General features: G+C 54.9%; 2 protein-coding genes across 3 annotated transcripts; both read right to left on the reverse strand.

Annotated features, from left to right (window-relative positions):
- Positions 1 to 13: 13 nt before the first annotated feature.
- Positions 14 to 1,948, reverse strand: LOC129460778 (uncharacterized). Its single transcript, XM_055239161.2, has 2 exons — positions 1,291 to 1,948; positions 14 to 473 (listed from the first exon to the last, which is right to left on the reverse strand). Exons 1-2 carry the CDS (start codon positions 1,946 to 1,948, stop codon positions 253 to 255), a joined length of 879 nt encoding a protein of 292 aa, XP_055095136.2. The 3' UTR covers positions 14 to 252.
- On the reverse strand, positions 1,892 to 16,699 carry BAD (BCL2 associated agonist of cell death). Of its 2 annotated transcripts, none has more exons than XM_055239290.2 (4): positions 16,593 to 16,699; positions 16,132 to 16,326; positions 3,300 to 3,490; positions 1,892 to 2,398 (listed from the first exon to the last, which is right to left on the reverse strand). In XM_055239290.2, the coding sequence occupies exons 2-4, from the start codon at positions 16,316 to 16,318 to the stop codon at positions 2,270 to 2,272; spliced, it is 507 nt and encodes a 168-aa protein (XP_055095265.1). In that variant the 5' UTR covers positions 16,319 to 16,326; positions 16,593 to 16,699; the 3' UTR covers positions 1,892 to 2,269. The 2 variants fall into 2 exon arrangements, with proteins under 2 accessions (XP_055095265.1, XP_063498832.1); XM_063642762.1 differs by having other exon boundaries at positions 16,551 to 16,622.
- Positions 16,700 to 16,711: the final 12 nt, after the last annotated feature.

The following is a 16,711-nucleotide window of genomic DNA, read 5'->3' on the forward strand; positions in this document are numbered from 1 at the left end:
GTGTGATTTGGGGTGACAGGACTCTGGGCCCTAAGTTTCCTCATCTATAAAATGGGCTTTGGGCGTTTGGTGGGGTTGAGGTCACCCCTCTAGCCAAGGGCTGCTGGGTTGAACCTGAGCTTGCCCTGCCGAGTCTGCTGAGCTTCCGTGGCCTTCTGCTTGTGCCCTCTGCCCCCAAGCCACTGTTCCTGTTCCCCCATCCCCACGACTTTCGTCTCTCTGAGGCTCTCCCTGTTCTCTCTTCGCTGAGGCTCAGGCCTCTGCTTCAGGAAGCCTTCCCTGCCCCCCTTCCTGTGGCCTGATATGACCCAAACGCCTAGCATCTTCCGCCGGGGCTGCTCTGGGCCCCCAACAGGCAGTTGACTCTATCAGGTGATGGATCGGCCAGGGTGGAGCAGGGCAGCTCAGAACCTGCCCAACACCAGGGGACCCGGGTCTTCGGAGATAGGTGGGCAGTAGGCCTGCCTGTGACCCTGGGGGAAGGAAAGTGGACAGTCACAGACACGCAGGGGCTGGGCCACCCAGCATCCCCTCATCCCTGTGAGGGAGATGTTATGCCTGTCTTACAGATGAGGAGACTGAGGCCCGGAGCCATCTCTCGTGTGCCAGGCCACAGCTAAGTCAAGACGTCCCGACCTGGAGGCAGGGCAGGCCTGGACCCTCCGTGGTGGACTGTCTTCAGCCAGCCTGGACCTGTCCCATGCCTCAAGACCAGCGAAAAGTGGCAGAGAGCCCACAGTGCGGGCTCGAGGGCGGGGCTGGGCTCGCAGCAGGGTCAGCTTGGCACCTCTTCAAGGCCTCTCCCAGCTTCCTGGCTCTTCCCAGGCTGCCCGCCTGCATCCCTCCAGGGGAAGGCCGCCTCTTATCTGGGCTTATCTCCTGCCAATTGAGTATCTTCTTTGCGTTGTTTTTGCTGCAGCCTCAGGCAAACAGATGGGGTGGGGAGGCCAGGGAAACAGGCTCCGGAGTAGGGCCCTCCTCCCTCAGGGTCAATGCAATGGCCCCAGACTTCCTCACTTCTGCTATGGGACCCTGCCCTATCCCCCAGTTCTGCTCACTCCAGTGTATTCCGTATCCATGTTCCTCAGCAGCCAACTCCCATCTTCCTGACTCTAGCTGGCGTCCACTGAGGGACACACTCCAAGTCAGTTCCCAGGTCCTCGAATACCAGCTGAATGGTTAACTCCTGGGTGTGACATTCCAGCCCCTCAGAAGCCTGGCCTCTGCTGCTCCCCTGTCCTTCCATGGGTCCACTCCTCCCTGCGCCGGGAGGGATGGCCCTCACCTCACCTTCAGGTCGCAGCTCTAGCTGCCTCCTCCCTGAAGCCCTCTCTGCCGACTCCGGGCCCTCGGGAGCTTCCGCGAGCAGGGCCGTGGCGCAATGCATCTCTGCGCCCAGCACCAAGCACCGGCCCGGGTTATAGGGGGCGCCAATAAATCTTTCTGGAACGGAGCTCCCGCTCTGTCCGGGTCCCCGCATGAAGCCTGTTTCCAGCGACCGCGCTGCTGCCAGCCTGGCTCCGCTGCTCCCTCCGCCCCGCGCGGTCCGCCAGGTCCCCGGGCGGCGCTGGCCCCGGGCCGGCCACACAGTAGCTGCTGGAAAGGGCTGACCCAAATAGGAGCGAGTGACCCTCCCTGGGGGGCCGCGGCACGGTTTGCAGAGCGCGGGATCGGGCGGCCGGCAGCGCTGCGGTCCCAATGCGCGTGCTGGGAGCTTGGACCTGGGCCGCGCAGCCCTGGCCCGCGAGCCGCCGCGACCCCTTCCGTCTCTGTCGCTGGATGTCAGGCAGAGCCTAAGTTTCCCTCGTAAGACAGCGGCCTCTTTTGAAAGTATCCGTGAGAGCACTACCCCGGCCTGCCGGAGCCCCAAGTCAACGCACAGAAAAGCCTCGGCGGCACAGACGCGGGCTTTATTAACATTTGGTAGTGAGCGCGGCCCCCGGGGCATCGCCGGGGCTCGGGGCTCGGTGACGCAACGGTTAAACCTGGCTCGCGACTTAGCGCAGGCGCCTGGGGGCAGCCCGAAGCCGGAGGGCGGGGCCACGGAGCCACTTCCGGTGGCTATGGGCGGAAAACCCAAAACTTCCGATAGGACCAAGCCTTCCGTGGCTTCACACGCACCGGAAGGGAATCTGGGTCAGCCCTCCCTCCGAAGGAGACAGCACGGATCCTCTTTTTGCATAGGCCTGCGGAAAGCACTTCCGCCCATATTCAAGGTGGCCGCCCAGGGCAGTGGGAACGGGTGGAGTTTCGGGATGTGGAGCGAAGGTCACTGGGAGGGGGCGGAGCTTCCCCTGCCCAAGTTCCGATCCCACCAGGACTGGAAGACTCGCGTCCAGCTGGAGCTTTGCCGCATCTGCGTTGCTGTGCCCGCGCTCTTCGGGCGAGGAAGTCCCTTCTGGTGGGGGGAGAAAACGGTTACATGAGTTAGATTACCATGGCAGCTCGAGCCAGGCTCTCCACTTCCGTGAGCCTCCCTCTAAGTGAGATCGTGGGGGCGGATAATGAAGGCCACAACTCCCAGGAGGCTCCACGCCGGGCGGTCAGGGACGCTCGGGAGGACGCATGGGCCCCCAGGAATGGGAACTGGTTAGATCCCAGGAACTCCGTGCCGGGGACGGGAAGAGAGGATGCCTAGGGCCCTAAATGGAAAGGCCAGAGCTGGAGACCTAGCACACAAAGATGAGACCGCAATTCGAGAATCAAAGGGCCGGGAGCGATGGTGAGCGCCTGTAATCCCAGCACTTTGGGAGGTTGAAGCGGGAGGATCCTCTGAGGCCAGGAGTTCCAGGCTGCAGTGAGCCGTGATCGCACCACTGCATTCCAGCCTGGGCGACAGAGCGCACAGATGCCAGCAAGGAGCAAAATACCAGCATGCCTGGTCTTCCAAGAATTCGGGGAACCAGGGAGCTTTCGCCTGGAGTGGGATCTAGACTACAGATCCCGGCATGCCCTGTCACTCACACACACACACACACACACACACACCTGGAGTGGGATCTAGACTACAGATCCCGGCATGCCCTGTGACACACACACACACACACACACACACACCAGGCGCGCGCGCGCGCACACACACACACACACACACACCAGGCGGGGGAAGAGCTGGGGAGTTGGGGCGGGGGGAGGGGGGATGTCTTGTGACTACAAATCCCAGAATGCTCTGGAGCTAGGAAGGAACAGGACGGCGTTGGGGAGGGGTCGTGGGACTCTAGATCCGGGCGTGCCTCGTCCCAAGGCACGGGGGTCGGCCTGGGACTGCAGGTCCTGGCACGCTGGGGGCCGGCGCTCACCTTAAAGGAGTCCACAAACTCGTCACTCATCCTCCGGAGCTCGCGGCCATAGCGCTGTGCTGCCCAGAGGTTGGGGGGTGCCGAGCGCGAGCGGCCGCGAAAAGGGCTGGGCTCCTCCCCCATCCCTTCGTCGTCTTCCGTCCCCGCGGGGTAGGAGCTGTGGCGACTCCGGATCTCCACAGCCCCAGCGCCTGCAGAGGGTCAGTGGGTAGGGGGCGACGTTAATCTCAGCTCCTCTAAGCCCCTGGCCCTGCCTGAACCCTCCCCATCAGCTCTGCAGGCCCACTCGTGGGTCTTCCAGGGGCGCATCACAGCCCACCTCTCAGAGCCCCAGTCCCTTGTATGTGAATCGAGGGGAAGCTCAGGGGCCTTTGGTGAAGATTCAGGTGAACTTCTCATTAATCCCACGAATCCTTACCGAGTGCCAGTAATGGGTGAGGCCCTGTTCCCGGCACAAAATAAGGGCATAAGAAATACTAGTTACATCACAAGGTCAGGAGATCGAGACCATCCTGGCCAATATGGCGAAATCCCGTCTCTACTTAAAACACAAAAATTAGCTGGGCATAGTGGCACGTGCCTGTAGTCCCAGTTACTTGGGAGGCTGAGGCAGGAGAATCGTTTGAACCCAGGAGGGAGAGGTTGCAGTGAGCCGAGATCACGCCACTGCACTCCAGCCTAGGCTACAGGCTTTTTTTCTCAAAAGAAAAGAAAACAAAACAAAACAAGAAGTATTATTAGTGCAAGACCTTCATGGGGCCTCCTGGCAACCCCTGGGTTGGTAGCTATTTCATAGTGTCTATTCTACATCGGAGGAAGCCAATCCCTTGGATAGGAAAGTGTCCTGCCACAGTCGGCAGGATTGAACGCCTCCTCTGCAACGGACCTGCAGAGCCCCTGGAGAAAAAGAACCTGTCCGCTACATGTCGGCATCCCCCACAGAGCCTTCTCTGGAACTGTTGACGTTTTTAGGTACCATTGATGGTGCACTTATGTGTAGGCTGAGACATTCCCTTATTACCCTCCTAACCACCCTGGGAGGTGAGTACTAAACATGCTTAGATGAGAAGACAGAAGCTTAGAGAGTTAAGATTTGCCCAGTTTCTGTGAAGCTGTGGAGGCCTGAGGCTGGAAGGTTCCAAAGGTTTGGTGGAATCCAGAGTCCAGTTATTATCAGTGGAGCTCTGTGTCTCTTCCCTTGTCTAGCCAGCCTTTGACTCTCTTGAGCCGGTGTCCTCACCTTTATGAGGGGATAATCCTAGCCCTGACTCCCAGTGGCTGTGTGAAGGTCACATAAAATTAAAAAATGTGAAAGTGCTTTGTGGCTGGGCGTGATTCCTCATGCCTGTAATCCCAGCACTTTGGGAGGCCGAGGCAGGTGGATTGCTTGAGTTCAGGAGTTCGAGACCAGCCTAGGCAACATTGCAAAACCCCATCTCTATTAAAAAAATAATAAAAGAAGGCCAGACGCGGTGGCTCACGCCAGTAATCCCAGCACTTTGGGAGGCCAAGGCAGGTGGATCACCTGAGGTCAGAGACCAGCCTGGCCTCAAACTCTCATGAAACCCTGTCTCTACTAAAAATACAAAAATTAGGTGTGGTGGTTCACACCTCTACTCCCAGCTACTCAGGAGGCTGAAGCAGGAGAATTGTCTTAACCCAGGGGGTGGAGGTTGCAGTGAGCCGAGATTGTGCCACTGCACTCCAGCCTGGGTGGCAGAGCGAGACTCTGTCTCAAATAATAATAACAATAACAAAAGAAAAAAGAAAGTGCTTTGTAGGCTGCAAGTGCACTATGGGTTATTATTCAGAGGCCCGCCTACTATGGTCTGTTTGAACTGTGCTCTGTGCCATCTCCCAACTCCTGCCAACTCCACTCTTCTATCCAGACCGATAAAGACTTAGAACCACTCCCCTGAGCAAACACTCAGAGTGCAATGACAGAGTGAGAAGCAGGTGGGGGGCTGGGTGCAGTGGCTCACGCCTGTAATCTCAGCACTTTAGGAGGCCGAGGTGGGGGGGATCACTTAGTCAGGAGTTCAAGACCAGACTGACCAAGATGGTAAAACCCCGTCTCTACTAAAAATACAAAAAAATTAGCCAGGCGCGGTGGCAGGCGCCTGTAATCCCAGCTACTCAGGAGGCTGAAGCAGGAGAATCGCTTGAACCCGGGCAGCAGAGGTTACAGTGGGCCAAGATCACGCCACTGCACCCATCTCAAAACAAAAAAAAAAGAGAGGCAGGCAGGGAACATGCTTGGTGTTTATGGCAAGGTATGTCTGTCAGGGAGGCTCTCTGGAGGAGGTAAATTACAGGCCAGGAACTGAAGGCGGGGGATAACCATCAGAATGTCTCTTCTCCCCTCAGAGGACCTGAGGAAGGGCCTGTGGGCCAGTGCAGGGCCTCCAGGGGTCCCAGCTAGGACACATGAATGAGACATATGACTAAGAAAGCAAGTAGGCAGCCGGGTGCGGTGGCTCACACCTTTAATCCCAGCACTTTGGGAGGCAGAGGCGGGTGCATCACGAGGTCAGGAGATTGAGACCATCCTGACTAACACGGTGAAACCCCATCTGTACTAAAAATACAAAAAATTAGCCGGGCATGGTGGCAGGCGCCTTAGTTCCAGCTACTCGGGAGGCTGAGGCAGGAGAATGGCGTGAACCCAGAGGCATAGTGGCTCACGCCAGTGATCCCAACACTTTGGGAGGCCGAGGCAGGTGGATCACTTGAGGCCAGGAGTTCGAGATCAGCCTGACCCAACATGGCAAAAACCCATCTCTACTAAAAATACAAAAAAAGGCCAGGTGTGGTGGCTCATGCCTGTAATCCCAGCATTTTGGGAGCCCAAGGCAGGTGGATCACGAGGTCAGGAGTTCAAGACCAGCCTGACCCACATGGTGAAACTCCGTCTCTACTAAAAATATAAAAATTAGCCGGGTGTGGTGGCGCCAGCCTGTAATCCCAGCTACTCAGGAGGCTGAGGCAGGAGAATCACTTGAACCCGGGAGGCAGAGGTTGCAGTGAGCCGAGATTGCACCACTGTACTTCAGCCTGGGTGGCAGAGCGAGACTCTGTCCAAAAAAAAAAAAAAAAAAGAAAGAAAGAAATTAGCCAGGCATGGTGGCGTGGGCCTGTAGTCCCAGCTACTAGGGAGGTTGAGGTACAAGAATCACTTGAACCTGGGAGGCGGAGGTTGCAGTGAGCTGAGATCTCACCATTGCACTCCAGTCTGGGAGACAGAGTGAGACTTTGTCTCAAAAAAAAAAAAAAAAAAGCAAGTAAGGGAACGAGAGGATGGAATCCGGAAAGGCCTAGGGTAAGATAGGCTGTGATCAGAGTGCCTGAGCATTCTGAGCATCACCAAAGCCCAGAGCTGCCCCCAGGTCAGGTGGGGATACCTCAAGACCCTGGAGGAGTGAGGTGGCAGTGGGGAGAGGCATACTAGGTCAGGAGTAAAGATTACAGATGAGAGCTGGGCGTGGCGGTTCATGCCTGTAATCCCAGCACTTTGGGAGGCTGAAGGATTTCGGATGGGGCAGGAGAGCCAGGAACAGAAGGGGCACTGACGGAACAGGCCTGTCTGCAGAGTAATTTCCGGTTCTATGGGGCGGTGGCTGTGGAGCAGGGGTCAGCTAGGTGGGCCAGGCCCTGGCCACATTCCTGCTCCGACCTTGGCCCATTCTCCAACCCTTTAGGGCCCCAGTGTCTTCTGTGAAATGGGGGCAGTTCCCCATCCGCCAGGACTGCCATGACAACAAATGAGAGCAGGAAAGCCCCCTACCTGCCCCTCATAGCCTGAGGCCTCTGAGAGTCCCAGCTAGGCGAATACCCAGCTCTCCTTGTTGTACAGATGAGGAAACAGAGGCAGAGGTTAGGAACTTGCCTGAGGCCATGTGGCTAGGACAGCCTGCTTAGCCACCTAAATACGCAGAAACGGCAGCTGTTCTCCTCCACTAGCTCTGAGTGGGGCCACAGGACCACTGCGCTTGCCGGACATAAGGCCCCACAAGTGGAAGGTCAGTGACTTGCACCCAGGCACTTGGCCTGGGCACTGCCCCTTGCCCAGGGATCAGAACAAGCAGAAGACACTGGCCAGGTATGGTGGATGGTCGGAAGCCCTCCCTGTGTATTCATTCATTTGATCCTTGCCACACCCTATCAGGGAGGTTCCTCATGGTTGCCATTTTACAGAGGAAGAAACTAAGGCAGAGAGCGTAAGTAACTTGGCCAAGGTCACAGAGCTAGTAGGTAGCAGGGCTGGGATCCCAACCCAACCAATGTGGCTTCAGGGGCTGTGTGCTTAGCTGTCATGCCCCAGGCTCCTTCCAGCTGTACCTTGGGCTGTCTTGGAGGCCTAGGCTGGGGAAGGCCCCTTTGGGCCTTCTGCTAGCACCAGTTCTGCCAGGAGCCTGTCCTATGGGGTGGGAGTTTTTCACCAAATTCGTGGACTTAGCAATGCCAAGCTAGTTGTTATCAAGATGATACCCATTTGTGTAAATTGAATTATATATACGTAAATACAAATATACATATATATATTTGTATGTGTATATATATGTGTGTGTGTGTGTGTATATATATATTTGTGTGTGTGTATATATATATATATGTATTTTTTTTTTAGAGGGAGTATTGCTTTGTCACCCAGGCTGGAGTGCAGTGATGTGATCTTGGCTCACTGCAACCTCTGCTCACCGGGTTCAAATGCTTCTCCTGCCTCAGCCTCCCAAGTAGCTGGGATTACAGGTGCCTGCCGCCACCATGCCTGGCTAATTTTTGTATTTTTAGTAGAGACGGGGTTTCACCATGTTGGTCGGGCTGGTCTTGAACTCCTGACCTCAGGCAGTCCACGCGCCTCGGCCCTGCAAAGTGCTGTGAGCAAAGTGCTGGGATTACAAGTGTGAGCCACCGTGCCCGGCCCTAAGTTGAATTTTTTTTTTTTTTTTTTTTTTTTTTTTTTTTTTTTTTTTTTTTTGAGACGGAGTCTCGCTCTGTTGCCCAGGCTGGAGTGCAGTGGCGCGATCTCGGCTCACTGCAAGCTCCGGCTCCCGGGTTCACGCCATTCTCCTGCCTCAGCCTCCCGAGTAGCTGGGACTACAGGCGCCCGCCAACACGACCGGCTAATTTTTTCTATTTTTAGTAGAGACGGGGTTTCACCGTGTTAGCCAGGATGGTCTCGATCTCCTGACCTCGTGATCCGCCCGCCTCGGCCTCCCAAAGTGCTGGGATTACAGGCTTGAGCCACCGCGCCCGGCCCTCTAAGTTGAATTTTTAAAAAGTGTCCTATTTACGGGGAAAAACCCCGGGGGAGTGTCTGTGAATTCCCTGGGGGAAGGAAGGGGCTGGGGCAGGGCCTGGGCCAGCCTCTCCCTTCTCTGGGGAAGGAAAGGGGTGTGGCTCCTCCTTGGGTGTGAACGTGGGTGGGTGCCCAGGCCTGCCCACTCTTGCCATCCGCCTAGAGCCTGGCCCGGAGCTGGGTGTGGAAGTGGAGGGTGGTGGCTGTGGCTAGAAGTGCCCCAGGCCCCAGCATGGCACCAGCTTTACATTCTCTGCGTGTTGGGCTTCTGAGTCAGCGGCTGGGGCGGACATCCCTGCTGATGCTTCCGCGAGCATCCCTGTACTGGGATTTTCAGAGTCCTCAGATTCCCAAGAAGGAGAATACCAAGTTCTCCCTGTTTTATAGATGAGGAAACAGAGGCACACTTAATTACAAGACACTTGCACGCTGAATTGCACACTTAATTAAAACAGTGGTGTTCCAGACCGTTTGGAGCAGTGAAGCTCTGCCATCAGGCAGGGCTGGGTTTGGATCCTGCCCCTACCACATGCCGACCACACACAATCTGCTGCTGGGGGAGGCTGACATCACAGTGGCCAGTGCTGCCACCCCAACCTGGGCAGACACTCGCAGCCTGTCAGCCTCCGGCACCTGCAGGCCTCAGCCTCGACTATAGCCTTCCGGTACAGAAGCCCCTTCAGGCCTGCAGAGAACACCCCCCACCTTGCTCAGAGCTCATAAAATCAGAAAGTACTCTAAAGTTGGCAAATGTTTCCTTTTTGTTTTTAAAAAACAGCGACAGGGTCTCTGTCACCCAGTCTGGAGTGCGGTGGAACGATCTCAGCTTACTGCAGCCTCAAAATCCTAGGCGCAATCAATCTTCCCATCTCAGCCTCCTGAGTAGCTTGGACTACAGGCACCACCATGCCCAGCTAATTTTTTAATTTAAAAAATTTTTAGAGAAGGGTCTTGCCATCTTGCCCAGGCTGGTCTTGAACTCCTGAGCTCAAGTGATCCTCCTGCCTTGGTCTCCCAGAGGGCTGGGATTACAGGCATGAAAGGCTGGCTGGCAAATGTTTGTTCACTTTCTTTTCCCTTTTCCCAAGTTAGCTGAAAATGTTTTCTATAAGGCTGGGCACGGTGGCTCACGCCTGTAATCCCAGCACTTTGGGAGGCCGAGGCGGGTGGATCATGAGGTCAGGAGATCGAGACCATCCTGGCTAACACAGTGAAACCCCGTCTCTACTAAAAAATACAAAAAATTAGCTGGGCGTGGTGGCGGGCGCCTGTAGTCCCAGCTACTCGGAGAGGCTGAGGCAGGAGAATGGCGTGAACCCGGGACGCGGAGCTTGCAGTGAGCCGAGATTGCGCCACTGCACTCCAGCCTGGGCGAAAGAGCAAGACTCCGTCTCAAAAAAAACAAAAAAAAAAAAACAAAAAATTAGCCGGGCGCGGTGGCAGGCACCTGTAGTCCCAGCTACTCAGGAGGCTGAGGTAGGAGAATGGCGTGAACCCGGGAGGTGGAGCTTGCGGTGAGCCGAGATTGCACCACTGCACTCCAGCCTGAGCGACAGAGCAAGACTCTGTCTCAAAAAAAAAAAAAAAAAAAAAAAAAAAAAAAAAAAAAAAAAAGAAAATGTTTTCTATAAAGGGAGTTCAGTGGGCCACGTGGTCTCTGTGACAACCACTCAGCTTTGTGGCCAGAGCTGAAAGGAAACCATAATCAATGTGTAAATGAATTTTACACATTGTGTTCCACTAACACTTGCTGTGTTCCACTAACACTTTCTTTAGGGACCTTGAAATTTGAATTTCATAGAATGTTCACGTTACAAAATATAGTTCTTTGGATTTTTGTCTACAATTAAAAAATGTAGGCCCAATGTGGTGGCTCATGCCTATAATCCCAACACTTTGGGAGGCCAAGGCAAAAGGACTGCTTGAGGCCAGGAGTTCGAGACCAGCCTGAGCAACATAGAAAGACCCTTGTCTCTACAAAAATTAAAATAAAAAAATTAGCCAGGCATGGTGGCGTGCGCCTGTAGTCCCAGCTACTTAGGAAGCTGAGGTGGAAGGTTGGCTGGAGCCCAGAAATTTGAGGCTTTATAAATATATAAAGCCAAGAATATATATAAAAGCAAGAAAATCACTTGAACCTGGGAGGTAGAGGTTGCTGCGAGGCGAGATTGCACCACTGCACTCCAGCTCCAGCCTGGGCGACAGAGCGAGACTCCATCTCGGGAAAAAAAAAAATTATATATATATATATTTATATATAAACATATATATAATAAAAATATATATACATAAAGTAATAACAGTGGCATTTCTAATAACAGCAGCAAACAGCCCCCCCTCTGCGCCAGGCACTGTTTCCAAGCACTTTTCCTATATTAACTCATCAGGTCCTCACTACAGTCCTGCGAGGTGGGACTAGTTCTCTTCCCGTTTACAGATGAGGAAACCCAGGCAGATGGAGTTAATTAAAATGTTCAAGCTCAACCTGCTAGGAAGGGTAGAGCCACGTTTGAACCCTGCAGTCTGGCCCAGGGGCTAGCACTGGGCTGCTTCTTTCTGCCTCTCCACTGTCCACACCTGTTTCAGACACTGGGCTGTCACAGCACAAGGTGGCTGCAGTCCCTGCCCTGGGGACACCTCAGTCATCCAGCAGGGGAGCCTGGTGGCAGGGACTACGAAGAGTGACGGAACCAAGTGTGAGTTGCTCTGCGCAGGTAGAGGGGGCAGAGGCCCCGTGGCTCTGGCAGGGCACTGGCACTTGCTGATCTTTTCTGGGAAATCACTTGCTTTTGGAGACACTGAAAACTAAATCAAAAGGTTAAGAAATCCAGCTCTGTTTTCTCCTGCAGCCCTCTTTCCCACGGGTCTGCAGCTGGGGCTGGGGGGAGGTGTCGTCCACTTTGCTCTTTATTACCTTGCAGGCCCCTCCCACACCCTGCTCCCAGGTCAAGTCCCTGGCCTGTGCAGAATGTTACTCATGTCTCTGCCACTCCACCAGCACCCTGTCTCCTTTCTGTACCTTGCTACTCCTTCTACCATGATCTTGTCCCACTCTCCCCTCAGACTCATTCCCAGGGACATAACCTAGGCCTTGTCACCATCAAATAACTCCATCCCAAGCTTCCCACCAGCTGACCCAACCTGTGTGGATCATGCCCCTAGGACCTCAGCTCCAACGATGCTGTGGCTTCCCAGGTCTTGCTCCCTTCCCTGAAGCTCAGCCAGCTTGGACCCCACACCTACCCTGCCTTCCTTTGCACGCAACTGAAGCCCCTACCCCTAACTGGACTGAGACAAGCACAACTCCGGTTCAGACTCCAGGTCCCTGCCAGCTCCCACTAGCACCCTGCTAAAAATCCCACCAGATGCTTAAAAGCCACCTCTAGTGGCCGGGCACGGTGGCTCATGTCTGTAATCCCAGCACTTTGGGAGGCTGAGGCGGGTGGATCACGAGGTCCAGAGTTCGAGACCAGCCTGGCCAACATGGTGAAACCCCGTCTCTACTAAAAATACAAAAATTAGCTGGGCATGGCGCATGCCTGTAATCCCAGCTACTGGTGAGGCTGAGGCAGGAGAATGGCTTGAACCCAGTAAGTGGAAGTTGCAGGGAGCCGAGATCGTGCCACTGCACTCCAGCCTGGGTGACAGAGTAAGACTCCATCTCAAAAAAAAAAAAAAAAAAAGAATCTCCCTCTAGCCCACCCTCTAGGGTGGCCTCCAGATCCTCCCTTATCCTTCAGTGTTTCTTCTCCATTAAAAGCAACTTCATCCTACCGGGTGCTCAAGCCAGATTCCTTGATGTTGGCTGGGCACTGTGGCTCATGCCTGTAATCCCAGCACTTTGTGAGGCCAAGGTAGGAGGATCACTTGGGGCCAAAAGCTCAAGACCAGCCTGGCCAACATAGCAAGACCTTGTCTCTAAAATTAATAATAATTTGGCCAGGCACGGTAGCTCACGTCTGTAATCCCAGCACTTTGGGAGGCCAAGGCGGGCAGATCACAAGGTCAGGAGATCAAGACCATCCTGGCTAACATGGTGAAACACCATCTCTACTAAAAACACACACAAAAAAATTAGCTGGGCGTGGTGGCGGGAGGCTGTAGTCCCAGCTACTCTGGAGGCTGAGGCAGGAGAATGGCATGAACCCGGGAGGTGGAGCTTGCAGTGAGCCGAGATGGCGCCACTGCACTCCAGCCTGGGCGACAGAGCGAGACTCCATCTCACCATGTTAGCCAGGATGGTCTCAATTTCCTGACCTCGTGATCCACCCGCCTCGGCCTCCCAAAGTGCTGGGATTACAGGCGTGAGCCACCGCGCCCGGTTGCAGCCTAATAATTTTTAAAAAATTCCTTGGCGGCCGGGCGCGGTGGCTCACGCTTGTAATCCCAGCACTTTGGGAGGCCGAGGCGGGCGGATCACGAGGTCAGGAGATCGAGACCACGGTGAAACCCTGTCTCTACTAAAAAATACAAAAAATTAGCCGGGCGTGGTGGCGGGCGCCTGTAGTCCCAGCTACTCGGAGAGGCTGAGGCAGGAGAATGGCGTGAACCCGGGAGGCGGAGCTTGCAGTGAGCCGAGATCGCGCCACTGCACTCCAGCCTGGGCAACAGAGCGAGACTCCGTCTCAAAAAAAAAAAAAAAAAAATTCCTTGGCATCATCCTGACTCCTCTCTTTCCCTTGCACCCCACATCCAGTCCATCAGCAGATCCTGCTAGTTCTGCTTTAAAAATAAATCCAGAGGGCAGCTACTTCTCACCACCTCCCTGGTGACTCTCTGAATGTGTAAATCTGACCATGCTGCCTCTGCTCAAAGCCTTTCCAGGTTTTTACTCAAAGGCAAAGCCAAAGCCAGAGTCCTTACAATGACCTTCAACTTTAGGTCTCCAAATACCCTTTCCTAAACCCCCTCCCCTAGGCCCACCCTAGCCAGGAGCCGTGTTGCCCTCAGGGCCTTAGCATCTGCCCTTCTCTCTGCCTGGAACTCTCTTCCCATCATCCCTGTGGCCTTGGCTCCAGTGGTGCTTCTCACCAAGGTGAGTGCTGACCACCTCTGCTACCATCACTCCCCCCTGCCCCTGTGACTCCTTATTCTCTTAACTCTTTTTTTTTTGAGATGAATCTCACTCTGTTGCCAGGCTGGAGTGCAGTGGCGCGATCTCGGCTCACTGCAACCTCCACCTCCTGGGTTCAAGTGATTCTCCTGCCTCAGCCTCCCGAGTAGCTGGGACTACAGGTGCGCACCACTACGTCCAGCTAATTTTTGTATTTTTAGTAGAGATGGGGTTTCACCATGTTGGCCAGGATGGTCTCCATCTCTTGACCTTGTGATCCGCCTGCCTCGGCCTCCCAAAGTGTTGGAATTACAGGTGTGAGCTACCGCGCCTGGCCTCTCTTAACTCTTTTACATGCTGCCCCCATACAAATCTCACGCGTGATAGGATGCTTTTGTGCTTGTTTGCGTATGGCCCCACCAGCTCACTAGAAGGGAAGCTCCACAAGGGCAAGGATTCCTGACGCTTGGTTTCACCGAGGTCCCCCTAGCAACTGGAACAGCCTGTGTCACACGGTGAACACTCACTGTACGGTGCGAGTGAATGCTGAGTGTGTGTGTGGGGGGGCAGAGAGCAGGGGAAGTTTGTGAGCAGAGAAACAGCCAAGTGCAAGCTCAGGAAGTTAAAGAAAGCTGTGGAGGCTGAGCATGGTGGCTCACGCCAGTAATCTCAACAGTCTGGGAGGCCAAGGTAAGGGGATCGCTTGGGCCCAGGAATTCGAGACCAGAATGGGCAACAAAGCAAGACCCCACCTCTAAAAAAAAACAAAAAATGAGCTGGTGTGGTGGCATGCACCTGTGGTCCCAGCTGTTCTGGAGGCTGAGGCAGGAGGATTGTTTGAGCCCAGGAGTTTGAGACCTGCCTGGGCAACAAAAGGAGACTCCACCTCTGCCCTCATCTCACGGAAATGTGAAAAATGCTGGGCGTGGTGGCTCATGCCTGTAATCCCAACACTGTTGGGAGACTGAGGCGGGCGGATTACGAGGTCAGGAAATGGAGACCACCCTGGCTAACACGGTGAAACCCCACCTCTAATAAAAATACAAGAAATTAGCTGGGCATGGTGACGCGTGCCTGTAGTCCCAGCTACTCGGGAGGCTGAGGCAGAAGAACTGCTTGAACCCAGGAGGCGGAGGTTGCAGTGAGCTGAGATTGCACCACTGCACTCTAGCCTGGGCAGCAGAGTGAGACTCCGTCTCAGAAAAAAAAAAAAAAAGAAAAAGTAAAAAATAAATTAACTGGGTGTGGTCCACACACCTGTATTCCCAGTTACATGGGAGGATTGCTTAAGCCCAGAAGTTCCAGGCTGCAGTGAGCTGAGATCGCACCTCTGTACGCCCTCCTGGGTGACAGAGCGGGACCCTGTCTCAAAACAAAACAAACCAAAAAAAAAAAAAGAAAGCAAGCTGTGGGATCCAATCTGAGAGAATCGAGTGTGTGTGTTTATGCGTAAAAGAGCGAGGGGAAGGAGGCCTCTTAAGCCTTCTTAATCCTGAAAATGGGGAGGAGGTCGTTTAAGCTTCAGTGCCAGAGTGACATGACCTCGTTTTCTATTTTTAGAGATGGGGTCTGGCTATGTTGCCCAGGCTGGTCTTGAATTCCTGGGCTCAAGCCAGCCTCCTGAGTTGCTGGGACTACAGACATGTGCCACCCCACCCGGCTCGACCTGGTTTTTGTGTTCAGAATATATCTGTTGTTGTTCCAGGTGCTGAGGCCAGTGCTGGGCACAGAGGTGGTAGAGCCTACTGAGAAATGGACATGGAACCCCAGTGTCCATCCTTCCATCTTGGAGCCTGTGCTTCTTATCCCACACAGCCCTGCTGTCTGGGAGGACTGTCTGGCCCTTGAGGTCACCTGCCCCTAGCCACTGTGCCAGGACAGCCCTGCTTTGGGTACAAGCCACAGGGCAAGAAAGAACACATCCGGGAGCTGGAAGGCCCAATCCCAGGGAAAGCATGTAGCCTGGGGCAGGGCACCAAGAAGCCTTCCAGCCCCCACCTTCTAAGGAAAGAAACACCAGGCAGGTGTGGCCTTAGGCAGGCCCCTTTTCCTTTTCGGATCACTGCCTGCCTGTCACTGATTTCTGTCCTAGCCCCACACTAATAGCTGCCATATATATATATATGTATTTTAAGAGCTGGAGTCTCCCTAAGTCACCCAGGCTGGCCTTGAATTTCTGGGCTTAAGCGATACTCCTGCTTTGGCCTCCCAAAGTGCTGGGATTACAGGTGCGAGCCACCACGCCCAGCAGCTACCATTTTTTAGCTTTAATGTGCACCAGCTCTGTAATCAAGTGCATCCTATATGTTCCTGCTAATTAACAGTCCTACAATGGTGGTTATTAATTGCTGTTTTACTGGGGCTCTGAGAGGTTGGGGACCCACCCAAAGCATTCAGTGCCTGTGGATGCCACTGGGATGCAGGGAGCCAGCGGGCTGGGGGTGAGGTGTCCCGGCAGGTGGAGGTGGTGGGGTACTTACCTCCATGATGGCTGCTGCTGGTTAGCTGCTCCTGCTGGTGACTGGCGTCCCACAGGAGGCCTGGGGCCTGGCGATGATGCTTGCCAGAGCCTGAGGGCCTGTCCCCTGCGGGGCTGGGGCCCAGGCCCCTCTCTGCAGAGCTGGAGTCTTCCTGCTCACTCGGCTCAAACTCTGGGATCTGGAACATGCTCTGGGCTGTGAGGACAAGATGTTAGGTAGTCAAGGCACAGCTGGGGCCAACGGTGGCCCTAGAAGGCAGAGGCAGGTGCCCCTGGCTCCCTCTTCCACCCTAGCGTCCCCAGGCCCGCCAGGCCTCCTGGGCCCTCATCTGTCTGTCGGGTCTGGCCTGGCAGGGAGCTGAGGCTGTCGCCTCGGGACCTCAGTCTCCCCTCAGAACCCCGGTGGACCCAGGCCCCTACCCAGGCCCCGCCCCGCCGGTGGTGACGGCGCACAGGTCTCACCCCAAGCCCGATCTCGAGGCCCCTGACCCGGGTCTGCCGCCTCCCTCCAGCACCCCGGGCTCCGGGCCCTAGTTGCTTGGGCAACGGGAACTGTCAGCGACCTGGCCCAATCACCTCTC

The sequence above is a fragment of the Symphalangus syndactylus genome, chromosome 1, assembly GCF_028878055.3.
Source record: "Symphalangus syndactylus isolate Jambi chromosome 1, NHGRI_mSymSyn1-v2.1_pri, whole genome shotgun sequence".
In the NCBI taxonomy this organism is placed as follows: Eukaryota; Metazoa; Chordata; class Mammalia; order Primates; family Hylobatidae; genus Symphalangus; species Symphalangus syndactylus.

Bases quoted from the DNA above. Each gene is read 5' to 3' on its own strand.
- LOC129460778 (XM_055239161.2), bottom strand. From the start codon at position 1,948: ATGCCCCGGGGGCCGCGCTCACTACCAAATGTTAATAAAGCCCGCGTC. The intron at 474-1,290 runs GTGAGGTGAGGG...TCCTTCCCCCAG, and splicing joins GCTAGAGCTGCGACCTGAAG to GGTCACAGGCAGGCCTACTG.
- BAD (XM_055239290.2), bottom strand. From the start codon at position 16,318: ATGTTCCAGATCCCAGAGTTTGAGCCGAGTGAGCAGGAAGACTCCAGC. The intron at 3,491-16,131 runs GTAAGTACCCCA...GACCCTCTGCAG, and splicing joins CAGCAGCAGCCATCATGGAG to GCGCTGGGGCTGTGGAGATC. The intron at 2,399-3,299 runs GTGAGCGCCGGC...TCCCCCCACCAG, and splicing joins AGTTTGTGGACTCCTTTAAG to AAGGGACTTCCTCGCCCGAA.